We start from the raw sequence: 18,136 nt of genomic DNA on the forward strand, positions 1-18,136 counted from the left end.
GATTTTAAACTCCAGTCATTTCCCTAACTGCTCTCCTATTTGCGTAATGCTCTACACAAATTTGCAAAATGCTTTCTTGGCCCTTTTCTCCACAGAGCGAGAGCTTGGGCAGCCCTGAGGGCATGCTGCTTTGCCCATCCTTGAGCGTTGGGGTGGGGTCCTGTCTTCTGCGCCCTCTGGCTTTAAGATCTTGTGCACGTTAACCGTTAACCGGTCATGATGCCAGCTGCGTGAGGGCGGATGAGAGTGGAGAACAAGCTCCCAGGTAAGGGAACTGGCTTATGGCGAGACTCGGGGAGATGCTGGCCACTGGCTGTTTTGGCTGGTGAGGAGCTTATAGCAAGGCTTGGGGGTATGGCCTGGCCTGGAGGCACCAGGGCATGTTTCCGGAATGTAAATCCTGCCCAGGTTTGCGGGCGGGGGCGGGGGGAGGAGGTCTTGTTGGGGAGCATTGAGTGAAGCAGGCTGTGGATTGAGTGATGCTGCAGGTGGGGGTTCCGGGTGGTGTCCACAGGGTTGGGAGTGCTGGTTGACAGTCTGGTTGACTAAGGTGTGTAGCTTTTCACTACAGTGAAAAAAAAAGTGGCACGCAAGTACTGAGATCTAATGAGGGCCTGATTACATCACTCCTCTTCCTCAACCCTCTCCCGGGTCCTCATCTCATTCAGACAAATAGTTACAATCCTTTCAGTGGCTCATAGAGCTTGGGTCCCCATGCCTCCTTGACCTCCCTGCTGCACTGGCCTCCTAACTCGCCCTCAAACATGACAAGCATGCTCCTGTCTCAAAGCTCTTGCACAGGCTGCTCTGCCTTCCCCCAGTCACTCAGCACCCTCATTTCCTTCAGACGTCGGCTCAAACATCAGCTTTTCAAAGAGGGCTTCTCTGACCGCTTTGTTGGTTTTTCTTTTGTTGAACTTTTTCTTTGCCATGCCCCTCCCCTCGGCTTGTGGGATCTTAGCCTGAAATCTTGGGGTGCTAACCACTGGATGGCCAGGGAATTTCCTGCTTTGAATGGCAACTGCCTGATGGTGTTCCTATCTGCTGTATCATGCCGAATTTTCCTGCAGATCTTTCCTCTGATCATGACATGTTTTATCACATATACAAGTTTGTTCTCTCTCCAAGAGAATGTAAGTTTCATAAAGATAAGGATTTGTTAACTTGCTAGTGCTTAGCACGATGCCTAGTGTGCAGTGGGTGCTCAAAAAATACTTGTTGAAATGAATAAATCACTGTTAAAACAGCAGGCTTCCTTCCGTACAGTGGTCTGGCATGAGTCCTTTTCAGTTACCTGTGCTGTGTTGCTCAGTCGTGTCTGACTCTTTGCAACACCATGGACTGTAGCCCACCAGGCTCCTCTGTCCATGGGATTCTCCAGGCAAGAATACTGGAGTGGGTTGCTATTTCCTTCTCTAGGGGATCTTTCCGACCCAGGGATCGAATCTGTCTCCAGCCCACATTGGCAGGTGGATTATTTACCACTGAATCACCTGGGAAGCCCCCTTTTTGTTGCCTAGAACTGACATTTGTTGGCAGTTGCTTTACACCATGCATTGGACTAAGCCCTTGCCAGGCATTAGCTTATTTAACCAAGTACTATCATTACCCCATTATGCAGATGAGAAAACTGTATCTCAGAGGTTAGTTTCTAAACTGGTAGTAATGGCAGAGACAGAACTATGTCTAGATCTGACGACTCCGGAGTGTGGATTCCTAGCTACACGACACTCATTCCTGAGGCAGCAAGAGTCTAAAAAGATAAACACAAGAACTATAGTAGGCTTACAGGTAATCTGTAACTCTTTATCATATTTTTCTAAATGTATGCTCTTCTCTCCCAGTAACAAGGTATCTTTTTTTTAAAGACTTTTTTTAATGTGACCGGTTTTAAGATCTTTATTGAATCTGTGACAGTGTTGCTTCTGTTCTATGTTTTTGGCCCTGTGGCATGTGGGATCTCAGCTCCCAAATCAGGGATCAAACCCCCACCCCCTACATTGGAAGGCGATGTCCTAACCACTGGACTACCAGGAAGTGCCCAGTAAGCAGGTATTAATTTTACAGTCAGAGAAAGAAAAAGGTTGATCTGCTTGCCCATCTGTCCATGAGGCCTGACCACAAAGTGGGGACCCTGAAGGAGACGACTGCCCACTGCCCTTCTGGGAGCCTCTGAATTCCAGAATCTCTGGGAACCTGGTTAAGAGCAGGAGGGATTTAGGGACTCCTGCATAGACAGTGGTGTAAGAAAGACTTCTAGGTCACTTGTGAGGACCGCAACTATTACCAGAAGCAGCAAGGGGTAAGATGGGAGAGAAAGCACTCGCTGCATGTGCAACCATACAACTTTTTTACCTTTTTGATTCTGGCAACACGTAGCCAGAAAAAAATATGCTTCAAGGTCTGATCCCAGCTTAATGTATGCCACCTTCCGCAAATTATACTTGGCTTTGAAGCTGTGACCTGGCTTGCATTAAAAAAAAAAAAAAAAAATTATTTGGCTGCACCAGGTCTTAGTTGCATGTGAGATCTTTAGCTGTGGCATACGAACTCTCAGTTGTGGCATGTGGGATCTAGTTCCCTGACCAGGGATCGAGCCTGGGTCCCCTGCATTGGGAGCACAGAGTTCAAGCCCCTGCACCTTCAGGAAGTCACAGGGCTTGCATGTTTATCCAAAACTTTTCCAAGAAGACAACCCAGCCCTCTACACCTTGCTGTGTTTCTGTCCCTGCAGGGTCTAGTCAGGAGGAAGGAGGCCCTGTGACAACTCTGGGCCTAAATCCTCTGACTGTCAGTAAGCACCATAGTAGGGTCAAGAAACTAGCACTTCTGGTAAAGTTAAAAAGCCAAGAACATGTCTGTTCTTAGGAAAGACACACTAAAGAAAAGGAACATGATGGAAGAGCTGACATTCTCAAACAATTCAGGGAAAAAAAGGTGTGTGTGAATGATAAAGCAAATGGGGCAGAGTGTAAACAGTCAGTGAATCTGGGTGAATGGTCAACAGGAGCTCCCCGTGTTGTTCTTAGTGTCTCTGTGGGTTTGAAATCACATCGGAATAAAAAGTTACCAAGAAAAGGAAGTAGATGTGTGCTGAATTAACTAATGTGCTTAGCTTAGTGTTCACAGAAGCTAAACTAAGAGTCCAATTCCTTGTCTTGTGCTAAACTCACCCAGGAATTGGAGAAAACATCGTCTCACTCCTCTTCCCGTCAGTCACTCTGGATCCTCGTAAGCTTCCTGGTATGGAAAACATCCTGCTTGGATAAGAGCTTTGATCATAAAAATGCAATAAATGCCCAGAGCCTGAGATCGGAATTTTTGGAAGGGACTGTAGGAGATTGGAAGGGGAAATTTGGTACCTCCCCACGGGGAGGCCAAAGCACGGTCAACATGGAGAAAATCGGAAAACTCACAGGGCAGTGTGGGGGTGCGGCAGGGCGGTGAGCAGACAGTCCTGCTGGGAGAAGCTGTTTAATAGGGGGTTGAAGCTACACACAGACAACCCTTGGGATGGAAAGTGCTGGGGGAGGAGGAGGGACACAGAAAAAAGTCCTCCAGGGGCTGAGGGCAGGGAGGCTGCTTGGGGCATTTTTGAAGGCGACTGGGAGAGACAGAGCAAGAAATTCCCTGCATAGAACGTGGCCTCATGATAAATTCCCTTTCAGCTGAAGCTGGTTTGCTGGTTCTGCACGAAGTGTGGAGGGGCACCCTCTGCACACCCTGCTCCCTCTGTCTCAATCATTCATTCCACCTCAAATAAACGTCAGGTGTCCTCCCAAACCCGGCTCTTCCTCCAGGCCTCACTCCAGTGTGCGCAAAACCACCCACACGCCTGACATTTTCCTCCCTTCCCCTTTGCAGTGCCTTCCTATAACATCCTCCCAAAAGCTCCAATCTTTCCTTCAAGGCCTGTCAGAGCCTTGTCCCCTACCAATTTCTCCAGTTGTTCCCTGGAACAGTCATTTGACTCTGAAAGGAGAGGCGTCAGTATGACTTAGGGTTCAGTTGATGCTTCCTCAGGAGGCATGGAGGAAGCTATTTTGAACTGAGCAATCCTACCACACTCTTTGCAGTGCAAACCCTCTGAGAGCCATTTCTGACTATCCTGACGAAGCACTGGTGGCTGGAGGAGGAGCCTCAGACTGGGAGGCAGCCTTGCCATACGGCAGGGACAGTTTGAGGGAGCCAGCTCACTGGACCTCAGGCTGGCTTGGGTGGGTGCATTCCCTGGCTGCAGAGTAGTCATGGAAGGAGGAGGTGAGTTCTGGGGGCAAACAGACAGCACTGGGACCCGTGCAGTCAGGAGGCACAGGACTGCGGACTTGGTGGCAAGGAACACTGTCTGTTATAGGAGATGCTGCCACATGTGGCTGGCTATGTGCTTCCCGTTGCAAGAGGGAGCCAAATGAAAGTGGGGAAGCATATAAAGATTTGTCTTGGCCCACAAAAGAAGCTCCTAAGTGTCCAACCCTCAGGGCAATCTATGAGGGTGTAGGGTGACCTGAAAAAAATGAAGGGCAGCATGCTGAGGGCTTCACAGAGTTAGTCCATTTAAAGGACTGTTCTGTGTGTTTTTTTTTTGATACAGGTCCCAGAATCCAAAAAGCTCTGAAAACCAAGTCTGGTTTGGCATCAAAACTCATCTGGCAGATAATCCTGTCCTGAACTGACACATGGTTATTTATAGCTTTCTCTTATTCCACTTAGTTGAATATTCATATGGTTCATTACAAAAATTTTACGTTATTATGAAGTATACGCACATTACCTTTCAAAATGTACAAACTTTCAATTCCAAAACAAATCTGGCTTCTTACAGGGTTTCATAAGGAATTACAGACCACTATTAGATGCATCCTATTTTTTAGAGTGAAAGTAAATAGTAGCTGTGGTTTGTTAATAAAAATTTAAAATGTTACTTCTGGACAAAATAAAATGCTGGCAACCCTAGGTCTAGTTCCAAAATTTCTGGAACATTTTTATTGTTCTAAGTCCAACTCTGGCATAAGTCATATCTGGTACTTTACAAATCTAGCCCTGATTAGAACAGAGGTTGCCAGCTTGTTAGTAACACTGGCAAAAGAAAAAAAAGCATGCAGACATGTTTTATTTGCTTCACAAGAGTGCATTCTTCCCTCCCCTTTTATCTGGAAAGTGAACATAAAGTCCAGTTTCCAGTTTTTCTTGACAATTCAGAAGATAATGGCAATAGTCACGCCGGGCATGTAATCATCTGGAGTCGAGTCAGGTACCCTTCTTTGCTTTCTAGTCAATTTTCTCTGGAACACCCAGGTTGGCTCACTGTCGCTGGACAGACAGACTAGCGAGACTTGATTTTCCTATGTTAAGACTTCCGGTCACCAGCTCCACAAACAAACTGCCCTAGCCAATACCTCCACACAACGAGGAGGCTGCAGCTCTAGGCAAGGCTGCAGCAGAGGCTTCTGGGAGGCAAAGAGCAACTTGCTTGACTCAGTGAGCTCCTTCCTTAGCTGATGACATAAAAGAACTTGATTAAGAATTCCTTCTCACTTTCACAGCAACTCCCGCCAAAGCAGCAATTATCAGGAATACTGTCAGCCTGCCTGAGGCTCAGCTGCTGAAAGTCTGTGTGTAACATGGTCCCTCACCCACAAGAATGACAGCATTTCATAAAATGGTATTAATGAATTTAAAACAGCTCTTTCCAAAATAGGCACAATACAGAGCAAAATAAAGACAGTGATGTTAGGTTACTCAACTGAAACCTGTCCAACTGGAGCCAACACTTTGGTCACAATGGAGCCTGCCTAGGTAAAAGACACCACTCTTACAGAGATGGTCTATTTAATCAGAAATCTTTTCTTCAAACACAAGCCTATAATATAGGCAACACTCTTGCACCTGTCATCCTAAATGAACAAGTATTAAATTCTGTCACATGTGCTTTTAAACAAAGCATTTATGTCAGTTAAAGCTGGTGTCCCTTCTGTTTCTCCTTCATGTCTCTAAATCTTATTTCTCTCCCACCATCATCCCAGAAGCATAAGAACTTCATATAACTTCACATAACTATATGACGTTAGTATCTACTGACAGTAGTTAAACATTTCCTACACAGACAACAGAATGGTTTTTGTTTTTCATGCAACGTTATTTGAGCTCTAGCAGCACTGATAACATACAGACTCACTTCATTAATGTTAACTATTGTGTAGTGTTCCATCACGTGGTCCCAGTTCAACTCTATCCTTATTGATGGACATCTAGGTTGTTTCTAAGTTTTTGCTGTTATACCTGTGTGACCAACAGAACATTGGCAGAGTGATGGCAGGTCCCTTCAGATTCAGACTTCCATCCTCTGTGTGGTCTTCGCTCTCTTCACTCACTCACTCTGGGGGAAGCGAGCTGCTGTGCTGAAGGGCCCTATGGAGAGACCTTCCTGAGGAGGAACTGAATGAAGCCTTAGGCTAACAGCCAGGCATCCTCTAGCCCCAGCCAATACCTTGACTGCAACTTCAAGAGACACCGTGGTCTAGATCTACTCAGCTGAGCTGCTCCTGGATCTTCAGAAACTGCGTGAGATAATAAATGTTTGCTATTCTAAGCTGATAAATTTGGGGGTAAACTGTTATATAGAAATGGGTAACTAAAACATATTTTGAGGACTCTGCTATAAAATGAGACCAGAAAAACAAATAAATTTTAAATATTCAAAGACAGATGATTTAAGCAGGCCAAAGGTTCTGTTTACTGTGGGTACTATCACAGTAGGTACTCTTCTTCACAGTATATTCTCACTTCATGAAGAAAGGGTTTTATGTGGACACAGCACATATATAATTCACCACCTCATTTTTGGTTTAAGTATTTAAAATACAAAGCTGTTTTTTGGACTAAAATTACATGACTAAATCAACTCTTCTCATGGATTTTTGTCAGTGATTTTATTAGCTACATAAAGTAATAAATCAGAAATGTCCAACTTTCAAACTACTCCAAATTTTGTTTGTAGAAGAAACTGATCAGCTCTATGTACACGGAGGAAAAGAAAAATTTTGGTAAAAATATCCCAAAGGGCTTCCCTTGTGGCTCAGACAGTAAAAAATATCCAAAACACATGAACTCTTTGAATTTAGTTATGGAGTCTAAGGAATGGCGGGAATGAGGGAGGTTAAATAAGCATAGGCTAATTATCTCAGAGCAAGTTTTCAACCAAAACCAGAATGGTATAACTACGCAAAGATTTATGAACAGTGAAGTAATTTACAGCGGAAACCTGTGATTCAAGAAGTGGAAACGGTCGAGGTTTCCTAAGTGCCTTTGGTGCTCCTTCCTTACGGGTGCCCCTTCATCTGCTTTAACAGCCCACCACAAGCAAGCCTTCTCAGCCCAGCAGGAACAGAACCCTGCCATTTAAGAGGGAAAAACACGCTGTCCAAGCACACATGCCTGCTTCAAGTTCTATGTGGAACAAAATCAGAGAAATACAGAAAAACTTATGATTAAAACAAATCCACTAGGATGTAATTTCACAGAAGTCTGAATCTCTGCTAAATGAAATCTGGCTACCTACATGTACTCTGGCCAACTCTAGAGGTCAAAATGAAAACATAAAGTGAATAGCAAGTGTGGACGGTTGTGAGCATATCCAGAAAAAGATCCTTTATTCTCCTACCCAGGCCCCAGTCCCTTCTGCTTTTATTCTCAATGCTCTTGTCTTTTTCATAGGCTTTGTCTCAGTGTCCTTGCATAACAGGGTAACAAATCATGTAAGATCTGGGTTGAAATCTTTTGGAAGAAATATGGAGCTGGTCTATCTGCTAAATGAGCAGCACTGTAAACACATATAACAAGATAAGGTGATTGCCTTCATGTGTAAGGGTTTATTGGTTCCATCCAAACCATGGCCCAGATTAAGACACTTTCACCTTTTTAAGAAAAAATATCCTCTATAACAACTACAACAAGGTAACTCCAAACAACCCAATTAAAAAGTGGGCAGAGGATCTGAACAGACATTTTCCCAAAGATCCACAGAGGGTCAACAGGAACATGAAAAGATGTTCAACATTACTAATTATAATGGAAATGCAAATCAAAACCACAGTGACATACTACCTCACACCTGACAGAAAGGCTATTACTGAAAAGAAATAATGAACGTGGAAAGGATACAGGTAAAAGGGACCCCTTGTACACTGCAGCCATGAAATTAAAAGACGCTTGCTCCTTGGATGGAAATTTATGACCAACCTAGACAGCATGTTAAAAAGCAGAGACATTACTCTGCCAACAAAGGTGGACAAGGCTATGGTTTTTCCAGTAGTCATATATAGATGTGAAAGTTGGACTGTAAAGAAAGCTGAGTGCTGAAGAATTGATGCTTTTGAACTGTGGTATTGGAGAAGACTCTTGAAAGTCGCTTGGGCTGCAAGGAGATCCAACCAGTCCATCCTAAAGCAGATCAGTCCTGAGTGTTCATTGGAAGGACTGATGTTGAAGCTGAAACTCCAACACTTTGGCCACCTGACACGAAGAGCTGACTCATTTAAAAAGACCCTGATGCTGGGAAAGATTGAAGGCCGAAGGAGAAGGGGACAGAGGATGAGATGATTGGATGGCATCACCGACTCAATGGAGTTTGGGTAAACTCCAGAAGTTGGTGATGGACAGGGAGGCCTGGTGTGCTGCAGTCCATGGGGTCACAAAGAGTCGACTGTTGGCAGTACTGAAAAAACTGGTGTAGCCACTATGAAAACAGTATGGAATGTCTTCAAAAAATTAAATCTAAATTAGAACTATGATATGACCCGGCTATTCCACTTCTGGCTATTTATTTGAAGAATACAAAAACACTAATTTAAAAAGATACATGCACCCCTATGTTCATTGCAGCACTCTTTAGAATAGCCAAGATATGAGAACAACCTAAGTGTTACCATTGATGGATGAAAGGATAAAGATATGGTATATGTGTGCAGTGGAATAATACTCAGATATAACAAAGAATGTTACAACATGCAGTAGCATTTGCAACAACATGGACGGACCTTGAAGGTATTATGTAAATGAAATGTCAGACAGAGAAAGTATACTACTCATACGTGGAATCTAAAAAAAAAAAATAAAACAAATGAACAAACAAAGTGAAACAAAAACAAAGTCACAGGTACAGAGAACAGGTCAGTTGTTACCAGAGGGTAAGTGGGTTGGGCAAAATGGGTAAAGGGGGTTAACTGTATGGCAATGATTGATGGTAACTAGACTTGTGGTGGTCATCACTTTCTAGTGTACATAGATGTTGGATTATAATGCTGCACACCTAAAAATTTAAATCCTTCAATAGCTGCAAGGTACGGTTCAAACCATTTAACAGGGCAAAACTCCAGGATAGTACATAAAATCTTAAACATGCTCTCTTATTCTAGGAAAATCAATCTCAGATCTCAGGGGTTTGTAAACCCAGGTACCTCGAGAGGAATCAGTCCTGTTCCCCAGACTGCCTCAAAGGGAAACTCACTTTGACTCTGTGACCAGATGTCCCTGGGCTGGACGGTGGAAGGTGAGAGGAAATGCACCCTTTCTCTATGGTTCCACAGGCTTCTATGTCTTCCTCTAGCACCCTAGACTGGGACTGCCAGCCTCCCTGCCTGTATTTCTCCTTCACACCAAAAGTTCTTTGGCAATAGAAACTGAGTACTGGCAGGACTGGCACAATGCCTCACATCAGTTCAGTTCCCTTCAGTCGCTCAGTTGTGTTCGACTCTTTGCGACCCCATGAATCGCAGCTCGCCAGGCCTCCCTGTCCATCACCAACTCCCGGAGCTATGCTTCACTCAGACTCACTTAAAAAGTAGCTGCTAAATGAACGGATGTAAAACCAGTAAAGCACAGAGATACAATATGGAGTAGCAAAAAGGAACCATCTTCATCCTAACTTTAAAACTTATCTGTACTTCCTACCGTGAGTCAAAAATTCTCTGGGTTTTCACCTGGATAGGCAAAAAGCTAAGAATAAACTGCTAAGACCTCTTCCAGTATTCTAGTTCTACATACATCTGTAAAAAACATGTTTAAAACTGTAAGACTGTAAGATTTTTCAAATGAACACACCAGAATCTGTAAGTGCAAATGAACATCAACTCCTTTAAACGTAGGTACCATAACAAGTTACTCATTCAATTACAAAAAGCAATTTAAAATTCTGCAGAATTCTTTTTGTTTCTAATTTAAAGCAAAACCAAATAGCTTTTTCATTTACAAACGCGACATATACTTACTACTAAAAGTAAATCAGAAATCATAAAAAGAGAAAAGAACTGACCCTCAATCATACAGGCAGAGGCACTAGTGTGTAGCCTGGGTACAAGATCAGTCCGAGTCCTCCTGCTATAAACATATTCTGTATGTCTACACTTCCCCCCACCCCAAGGTTACTCTACAATCCTTCTATTACCTAATATAGTGTGAATATATTCCTACACACCTTGCAAGCACAGCAATCTGCTGGGTGCCGATACTAGTTTATTTAACTAACGACCCACTGCTAGATATTTAGGTAGTTTATCCATCACTATTACAGACAAATGCTACTCTAAATGTCCTGGCAGTTAAACTTTTAAACACACAATTATGTCCTCAGAATAAACTCCCAGCCTTTCTGGGAGGAAGGCTGTGCATCTTTAACACGGTTGATTTGTTTGCAGTTTTTTCCCCTTTGGTAACAGATTTCCATCCTTCTGACAGTAGATGTAACCACTCGAAGCAGCGGAACGTCACTGGGGGTCAAGTCTGGTGATTAAAGTGAGCGATCAAGCTAGGCAATACTATTTTTGGTTGAAAGCCTCTGATTATGCAGCAGTGTGACGGGTTTTCATATGTGACTCAGAACTGCTCTTGAAGGCAGTCACAACAGGAATTCCAAACTGTTGTAAGCAATTGGCTCATTGTCAAACTATGTATGTACTTCCTAGAGACACAACTATAAAAGGATGAACAGAGCTTGATGCTTTCTCAGGAGTCATTCCATTGCAGTTCCATCCCATTCACACATAAAGTCTCAACAGATGAGTCATTCAACTCATTTTAAACATCTGTACTGGTTCCCCTATCTGCAGTGTTATTTACCACTCCAAGGACACTTCACATACATTATCTTCTTCATTTTCATACCATCACTAAAAATATAGGTAATGATGAAGTAGAAACTCAAAGAAGACAGAATGATTTGCCTAAGGCAAGGCCAGGCAGTAAAAGTTGATAAAAGGCAGAGCCAGAGGCCAGTAAGGATCTGTTTAGCTTTGAACACAACCTTCTTTTCATTTTCTGACCCTGTAACAGTCTAGTGCCTTACTGTAATTTTTGAATGTGTTACAGGGTCATTCAATTCTTGACTGCTAGGATTAAAATTTCTTAAAGACTCTATCACTACCAGTGAATAATCCTACTCTGTATATAACCTGAAAATAAACTGAACAAAACTGGGGGTACTGCTTATGAATAGGCTCATTTATATTCTTAAGGAAAACTGGCAGTAACTACAAAAACCCATTTATTCAATTTGAATAAAGTAAATATTGATACTAGACTGACTTGTCTGGCAAATGAGTCACGCTTTAACAATAACCATAGGAAAAGGGGGGGAAAAAAAAAGACCAGTAAGTTAAATAAAAGGCTAATAAAACCTGGAGGAAACAGCTCAGCGTTTTCTTTTAAACCCTGAAGAACACCAAATGTATATTATGTTGCATAAAAAGTCATTTCAAGAAAAAACAATTAATAACACAATAGCAGAGTCAGTACTAAGAACTTCAATGATATCCAACTCAAAAATGCATAGGGAGAGTAAAGTTATTTTATTAAATCATGCACATCACGTGTGTTAGTGCAAATAGTTTAATCTGTACTCCAGAAATTCTATTGTACTTTATATCTTTACAAAATAGATTTAAACAATTATTTACTTTAAAAAATGTAATTCTGAAGTTAAGCATTTCAGAACAATATTTGCAATAACCTATATACAAGAGGTACTGGGTACCACTGGCATATTAGCATTCTGTGGTGGAGTGGCTTCCTGCAACAGAAAAAGATGAAATGAACTGCATGACAGTATTTTCTACAAGTCAATTTGTGACTAATTCCTCCATAAGTCTAGTGATCCTCCCAACAGCAAATCCCAAAGAGCTTAAAATATAACCTTTAAAGTATAAACAATGACTGCCAAACATCACAAGGCAAATTATATCCTAAACTCTACTTCAGTATTTGGCTAGGCCTGTGGGTTGCCACAGAACATTCAAGCCAGTTCACTGACATTCCCTCCCAGTTTTCACTGACTGAAAAATTTTAACTATGTGATACTTCAGGATATTCTATGACCTAAATAATCTTTATTGACATAACTGTGGTGCCGTACAAAAACCATAGCTAAACCTTCACTTCCGTGTTTTAAATTTGCAACATCAAGCAGTGCTTAGGTGCTTCACTGTGCATGGAATACTATTCATCTTGGGGATAGTGCTTCTCATTAACAGAATGTCCCAGTTAACAACGATAAAAAGAAAATTACCATTTATATACCCAACCAGGAAATCTGTTGGTAGGTAAAATAGCTCACCTTGAACACGAATTAGCTTTGAAATATCATAACCAAATTAAGTCAGTAAAAACTTATCTAAAGAGATATTAATTCTTTCTTCAATTAAACATGCTTGGAGGAAGAGATGATATAAAAAAAAAAATCATGCTTCCTAAAATGCTGTATATGAGAAAGTAACTTGGCTTTTAAAGAAAAATATCTCTTTAAATACATGAGGTTTAATAAATTACATTCCAATTGACTCAACAGTTTGGTTTACTGCACTGAAACTGTATAATTACTATGTTTTTGCTCCCAGAAATACTTCAGTTTGCTCAAGAAAATACACACTCTCATGGAAAGTTTTTCAAAGTTGATGTCCTCCATATCATCAAGTCACATTAAGGCTGAACAAGCGTGCACATATTCCCCAAATCATCACTAGAACAGAATATTTCCCAAGTGTATTTCTCCTTAAAAAAAAAAAAAAAATCCACGCAAACAGTTGTATCTAAGTCTTGTTCCCAATAGCTCAGTGGTTTTATAACAAGTAAAAATGGCGTAAATATGTAAAAAATATATATATATGTGTATATATTTCAAACCGATAGGCACTGAGCACACAGGGCCTCTCTTCCCATGTATGTATCAGTTGTTTGGTTTGGGTAGTTATCGAATCAAAAAAAGAAAAAAAAAAAAAGAAAGAATTACCTGGCCATTGGAATTCAGAGTAAAATACCCATAAATTTAATGTTATAAATAATTTGGTGTACCAAGAAGCCTACTTTAGGCCACCGTAATATTCAGAATTTAAACATACTCATTTAAAAATTACATGAAAAATTGCAAGCAAATTATTGCTTACAGTAGAAGAGTCACAATTTTATATCCTCTTTATAGACAGATACATTTTATATACTTTAAAGCAATGACCCTACAGCTGTATTCTTGCACTTCTGCTGTTTTAAGAGGTAAAAAGGAAGAAAATGGTTCTGTTTGTCCCCAGCATGAGTGTGGTGCCAGCTTCTAGAGGGAGGACGGTGTACGGACTCAAGAAACGCTCTCATGGAGAAGCTCTGGCCAGACCTGGCACGTACAGCACGATGGCTGTCACCGCAACCAGGGCAGCCAACATGGGCATCCAGGGCCAGGGTTTCTGTGTGGAAAGAAACCAAGAGTCAAAATCACATTCTCCCCTCTTTTTTTTCATACCTATTAACCCCTTGGCTCCACAGAGTCCTGAATACTTAACAGAATATTAGAAAAACCTTATATCTGCATAAGAATATTTTAGAAAGAAAAGAAGAAAAGGTGAGGGAGTGAGGATGTGAGGAGAGCCGGAATAGCAAGAACTTTTAGAGGATCACTGTGTAGAGAGTTTTGGGAGAGTCTTGGGCAGTTTTCAATTTTGTTTGAAGCCTAACAACGACTTGTCTAAGAAACTCTCAGATTTCAGCCTGTTTTATTTACTCTGATATCCACATATTCAGCTAACTGATGTACACAGATTCCTGGAGTATGTTTCTGCCTAAAATGTTTATTTCTTGATAAAAACCAGACTCACATGCTGGAATAGTTTTATATAAGGGGCTGGTGGGTAAGGTGATAGAAAGAAAACGGTCAGTTTTGATCGTCTAATCTGAAATTACAGAAAACAAAATCAGAAGGGGTTCAAAACAGAAAAGTGCTATTAAGGTCCTTGCCTGTCTGATGCTGTTGGTAAAGACCACGTCCAAGGGTAATAATGCCCCACAGTCGTCTTAATACGCTGTGCTAACCTGTATAACCTCCTGCTATATAACCTCCTGTTTGTTGGAGGCAAGCATGAATAGGCTGTTCTCTATGAACTATCAGGGGGCCTTACAATATCAGTTTGTTTTGTTTGAAAGCCTTATTTTCACTAGTGTTCTAAGTCGTACTGGGAAAGCTGGCCTTTAAAGAAATATTGTATTGTTGCAGACCAGGGCTCAGAAAGACAGGATTGGTTGATACTCTCACAAGGAAGTGCATATTGAGGTTGGGATTGTGAGTCACTGTCCATTATGCTACTCTCTCATCCTTTTTCATCTTCTTAGCCACAGTGTATATAGGCAAAGGGGTGAAACAACGGAATTCTACACTACGGAAAAAAAGAGGGAAGAGAGGAGGGGGAGGAAAGCTTGCTGAAAACTTCAAAGAGGCAAACTCTTCATTTTTCATTCAAATCTGATTAAACATAATTGGGAAGGGGGTACTAAGTTGCAGCAACTCATAGTTTACTCCAGTTTGCTAGAGACAAAGACTCAGTTAAAGGCAGCATATTAACATCTGGTTAGATTGGAATTAATTCATGGTTAGCGTTACTACAAAGGAAACAAGACAAAATGTTATGTGATTAGTTCAGTTCATTCGGTATGACACAACACGTAGCATACTAAATGAAGGGTTTGCTTCAGGTAACAAAATACCTGTGTGGTTTTGCCATGCACTATATTACAAATATGGCACAAACAGGTGACGGGGACAAACAGACAAGGACTCAACAGTAGTGCTTGTACCTTTCTCTACCACAATGGACCGAAACACCAAAACAGGAAAGCCAGGAATAGGCCGATGAATACGGCTGGGACGGGTTGTAATATGGAAGGCTAAAGAAGGGAAGGGATATTAAAATCATTTTATGCTACAAAAAAAAAATCAGATAAGATGATTTAGAACCCAGGGTGGGTGGGAGGGAGGGCAGAAGGACATTTCAAAGACATCTAATATCATCCAGAATGATGGGCCAGGGTAAGTAAGCTGGTAAACTACCAGTTTTAAAGAATGGCTGGAGGCAGTGTGGGTATCCCTAACTGCATAATGAAACACAGCACTTTAAGACAGAGCGATGAAAATGCCTCACCAACTGATGCTCTGCTTGACGGTATGGTATTTTTGTTCCATAGTTGGAATCCATTATTTGACAATGTACTCCTTTGGAAATTGCTAAGGTTTCTCTTATCCCTTTATCAAAACTTTTCTTTTTTTTTTTTAAACCTGAACTCTTTTGCTTGAGACAGTACTGCTTTCAAGCTTAAAAATAAATGCCCTGTGATACACAGTTCCTAAATCAAGCAAGAGATCTGACACACTGTATGAGAAACATTTAGTATATAAAGACAGGCAGCTTAGCCTCAGGGGTTTCAGTTACACTACCAGAACAGAAGTAATTTTTAACTTTTATTTTACTATTATTATTATTTCAGCTGTGCCTCGTGGCATGTGGGATCTTAGTTCCCTGCCCAAGGACTGAACTCGTGCCCCGTGCAGTGGAAGCATGGAGTCCTAATCACTGGATGGCCAGGGAATTCCCAGTAATTTTTTTTTTAACTGGAAGGGAATTACTACAATGAGTGTTATTATAGAGTAATATTTTTTTTAGAGTAATATTTAATTACCATAACTCTAATATAAAAATAGGAAATTCACCCTCAAAGTAAATTATTTGTAGAACTGTAAATATTAATAGCAAGGCTACTTTCAAAAAGGTTCTAAATCATACAGAGGGATCCATTCTGATTATGCTAGATGTCTTCACAGGTTAATTTAGTAGAAGGTAGACTGAAATTCCAACATCAGAGAGATATGAATTAACATAAAAGAGAGAAGTAACCAAACCATTATGATCTGATTTCAGAAGAGTTCTGTAATTGATATTTTTAAAATAAATGCAATCCATTTTTGCTTATCATAAAGCCTCCATAACCAATTTATCAATTTCTGAAAGGCTTCCACCTGAGCCACGAGTCTTTATTTATTTATTTATTTTAAACAAAATCTTTCTTTAAGCACCGGACAGTTGGGCACAACTCATAAGCATTCTGAGTGTGACTGTGTAACTGGACGGCCATGCAACAGTCCTCTTTGGTACTTGTGCTGCAAGTTAAAGCAGAGTGCCTTCCTCCACGGGAAGTGTGTGGCTCACACCCACTGCAGTGTCCAAGCCATGACAGGGGTTTGAAATCAGTCAGAGCACAATCAACCACACTGAACATCCATCAGTTAGGGCCCACAAAGGCAATGATCACTAAAACGTGTAACACGACATTTACTTAGTATAACATCTTTCAAAAGACCATCTGCCTTTCTAGCAAATGAAATACAAATTAATATTGTTAAACTCAATTTATACCACAATGTTCTAACTAACTGCATACACACACACAAACACATACTCATTCACACACAGCCCTACAGAAACTCACTAATACTTCTAAATGTTTATAGGAGGCCCAGAAGCCACTAAGCTTTTTAGGAATGTGCCTCAGAACATGATTAGTATAAAATGAAAACCATCATTAAGTCTCCATTTTTGATGCAATCAAATACTAAGGAGTCACCATGTATTGCTCTTTCTTCAGTGGGTCCCTGGTGGCACAGTGCTTTGTTTCCCAGAGTGGGAAACAAGAGCTAGATGAGGCTTAGTGACAGAACTTCAGATTTATCTAGGAAAAGCTGACAGTTCTTAGGTATTTTTTTTTTTTTTTTTTTTTTTTGCAAACAAGGCTCTTCCTTCAGGTAGTCCTTAGGCTTTTCTAGGGGTACAGGCTAAAGGGGCAAATTCTTACTCAAAAATTGGACAGCACAATGATTCCATTATGGAATTTCGTAATGAAAAGCTTGGTTCATGTGTACTACAGGTCTTAGTTTCTCAAATCAGTTATAAGTCTTCTGAAAAATCAGCTTCAGGGCTCTCGCCTGCCTCTCAATCAAATCTAAGCCAAGTTTGCAAAGACTTACATTATTTCCTTTCTCTCGAAGCAGCTTCAGGTTGTCTTTACATTGTTTGAGCTCATCTGTGATTGATTGTTTTTCCTGCTCAGTCATTTCAAACTTCAACTTCAGTTCTGAGAGTACAGTCTGTGTCTTTTCATACTAAAGGCAAAGAAAAAAGAGTGTGCAGACTCAACTTAAAATGGGTATGAAGTTATGTGTTTAGTTAGGTTTAAATACCAGACCCTGTTTAGTCACCTGCACCACCACAGTCAAGCGTTTTTGTTATAAGGAGGATAAGGATCATTTGCACTGATAATAAGAAGCCTTTAATGTTAACTTGATTCTATGTAAGAGTTTTCTGGCCTTGGGGTTTAAAAAAAAATTAAGAGAAGTCACCATTGTATCATGTGTTTCTAATATAAGGTGTCACTTTTTCCATTAAGTGAGTTAGAGGAGAAAAGTAAAACTCCAAACTGAGCAAAAGGAAAGCAAGTGAAGAGAAACCTCCATAGCCTAATTAAATGGCAAGTTTCGGAAGTCTGAGTTTATATCCTGGTAAGTAATGTCAGCCAAGTTATTTTAGTCTTGAAGTAATAACTTTTAATTCTCAGTAGACCTCCCTTTACCCAGCATGACTGTGTATTAAAGTGTTCTGGATAAGGAATGTCTAGGCAAATGAAGCAGAGAAATATTATCTAAGGTAACAATCACTATGACTAGGACATTTCTCTCTCTTGACTTAAGACTTAGAAGCACCAATGAAAAATACCTTAAGAAAATCTGCTGCTGCTATTTTTCCTTAGTGAAACACGCCACCTTCTGCTCTGGAAAACAGTT

At 40.9% G+C, this 18,136-nt stretch overlaps 1 protein-coding gene across 22 annotated transcripts in view; it reads right to left on the reverse strand.

Annotated features, from left to right (window-relative positions):
* SLMAP (sarcolemma associated protein) overlaps positions 11,820–18,136 on the reverse strand; it is a 160,504-nt gene continuing 154,187 nt past the window's right edge. For 18 of the 22 annotated variants that reach the window (XM_005695817.3, XM_013973602.2, XM_005695811.3 and 15 more), the window contains 2 exons: positions 17,324–17,458; positions 11,820–13,721 (listed from right to left, as the gene is read on the reverse strand). In XM_005695817.3, coding sequence (XP_005695874.1) covers positions 13,629–13,721; positions 17,324–17,458 — 228 coding nt within the window. In that variant the 3' untranslated portion in view covers positions 11,820–13,628. Of the gene's footprint in view, positions 13,722–15,102; positions 15,193–17,323; positions 17,459–18,136 lie in introns of all 22 variants that reach the window. The other 4 variants (XM_005695809.3, XM_005695807.3, XM_005695815.3 and 1 more) reach the window with 1 other exon arrangement.

The sequence above is a fragment of the Capra hircus genome, chromosome 22 (genome assembly GCF_001704415.2).
Source record: "Capra hircus breed San Clemente chromosome 22, ASM170441v1, whole genome shotgun sequence".
Lineage (NCBI taxonomy): Eukaryota > Metazoa > Chordata > Mammalia > Artiodactyla > Bovidae > Capra > Capra hircus.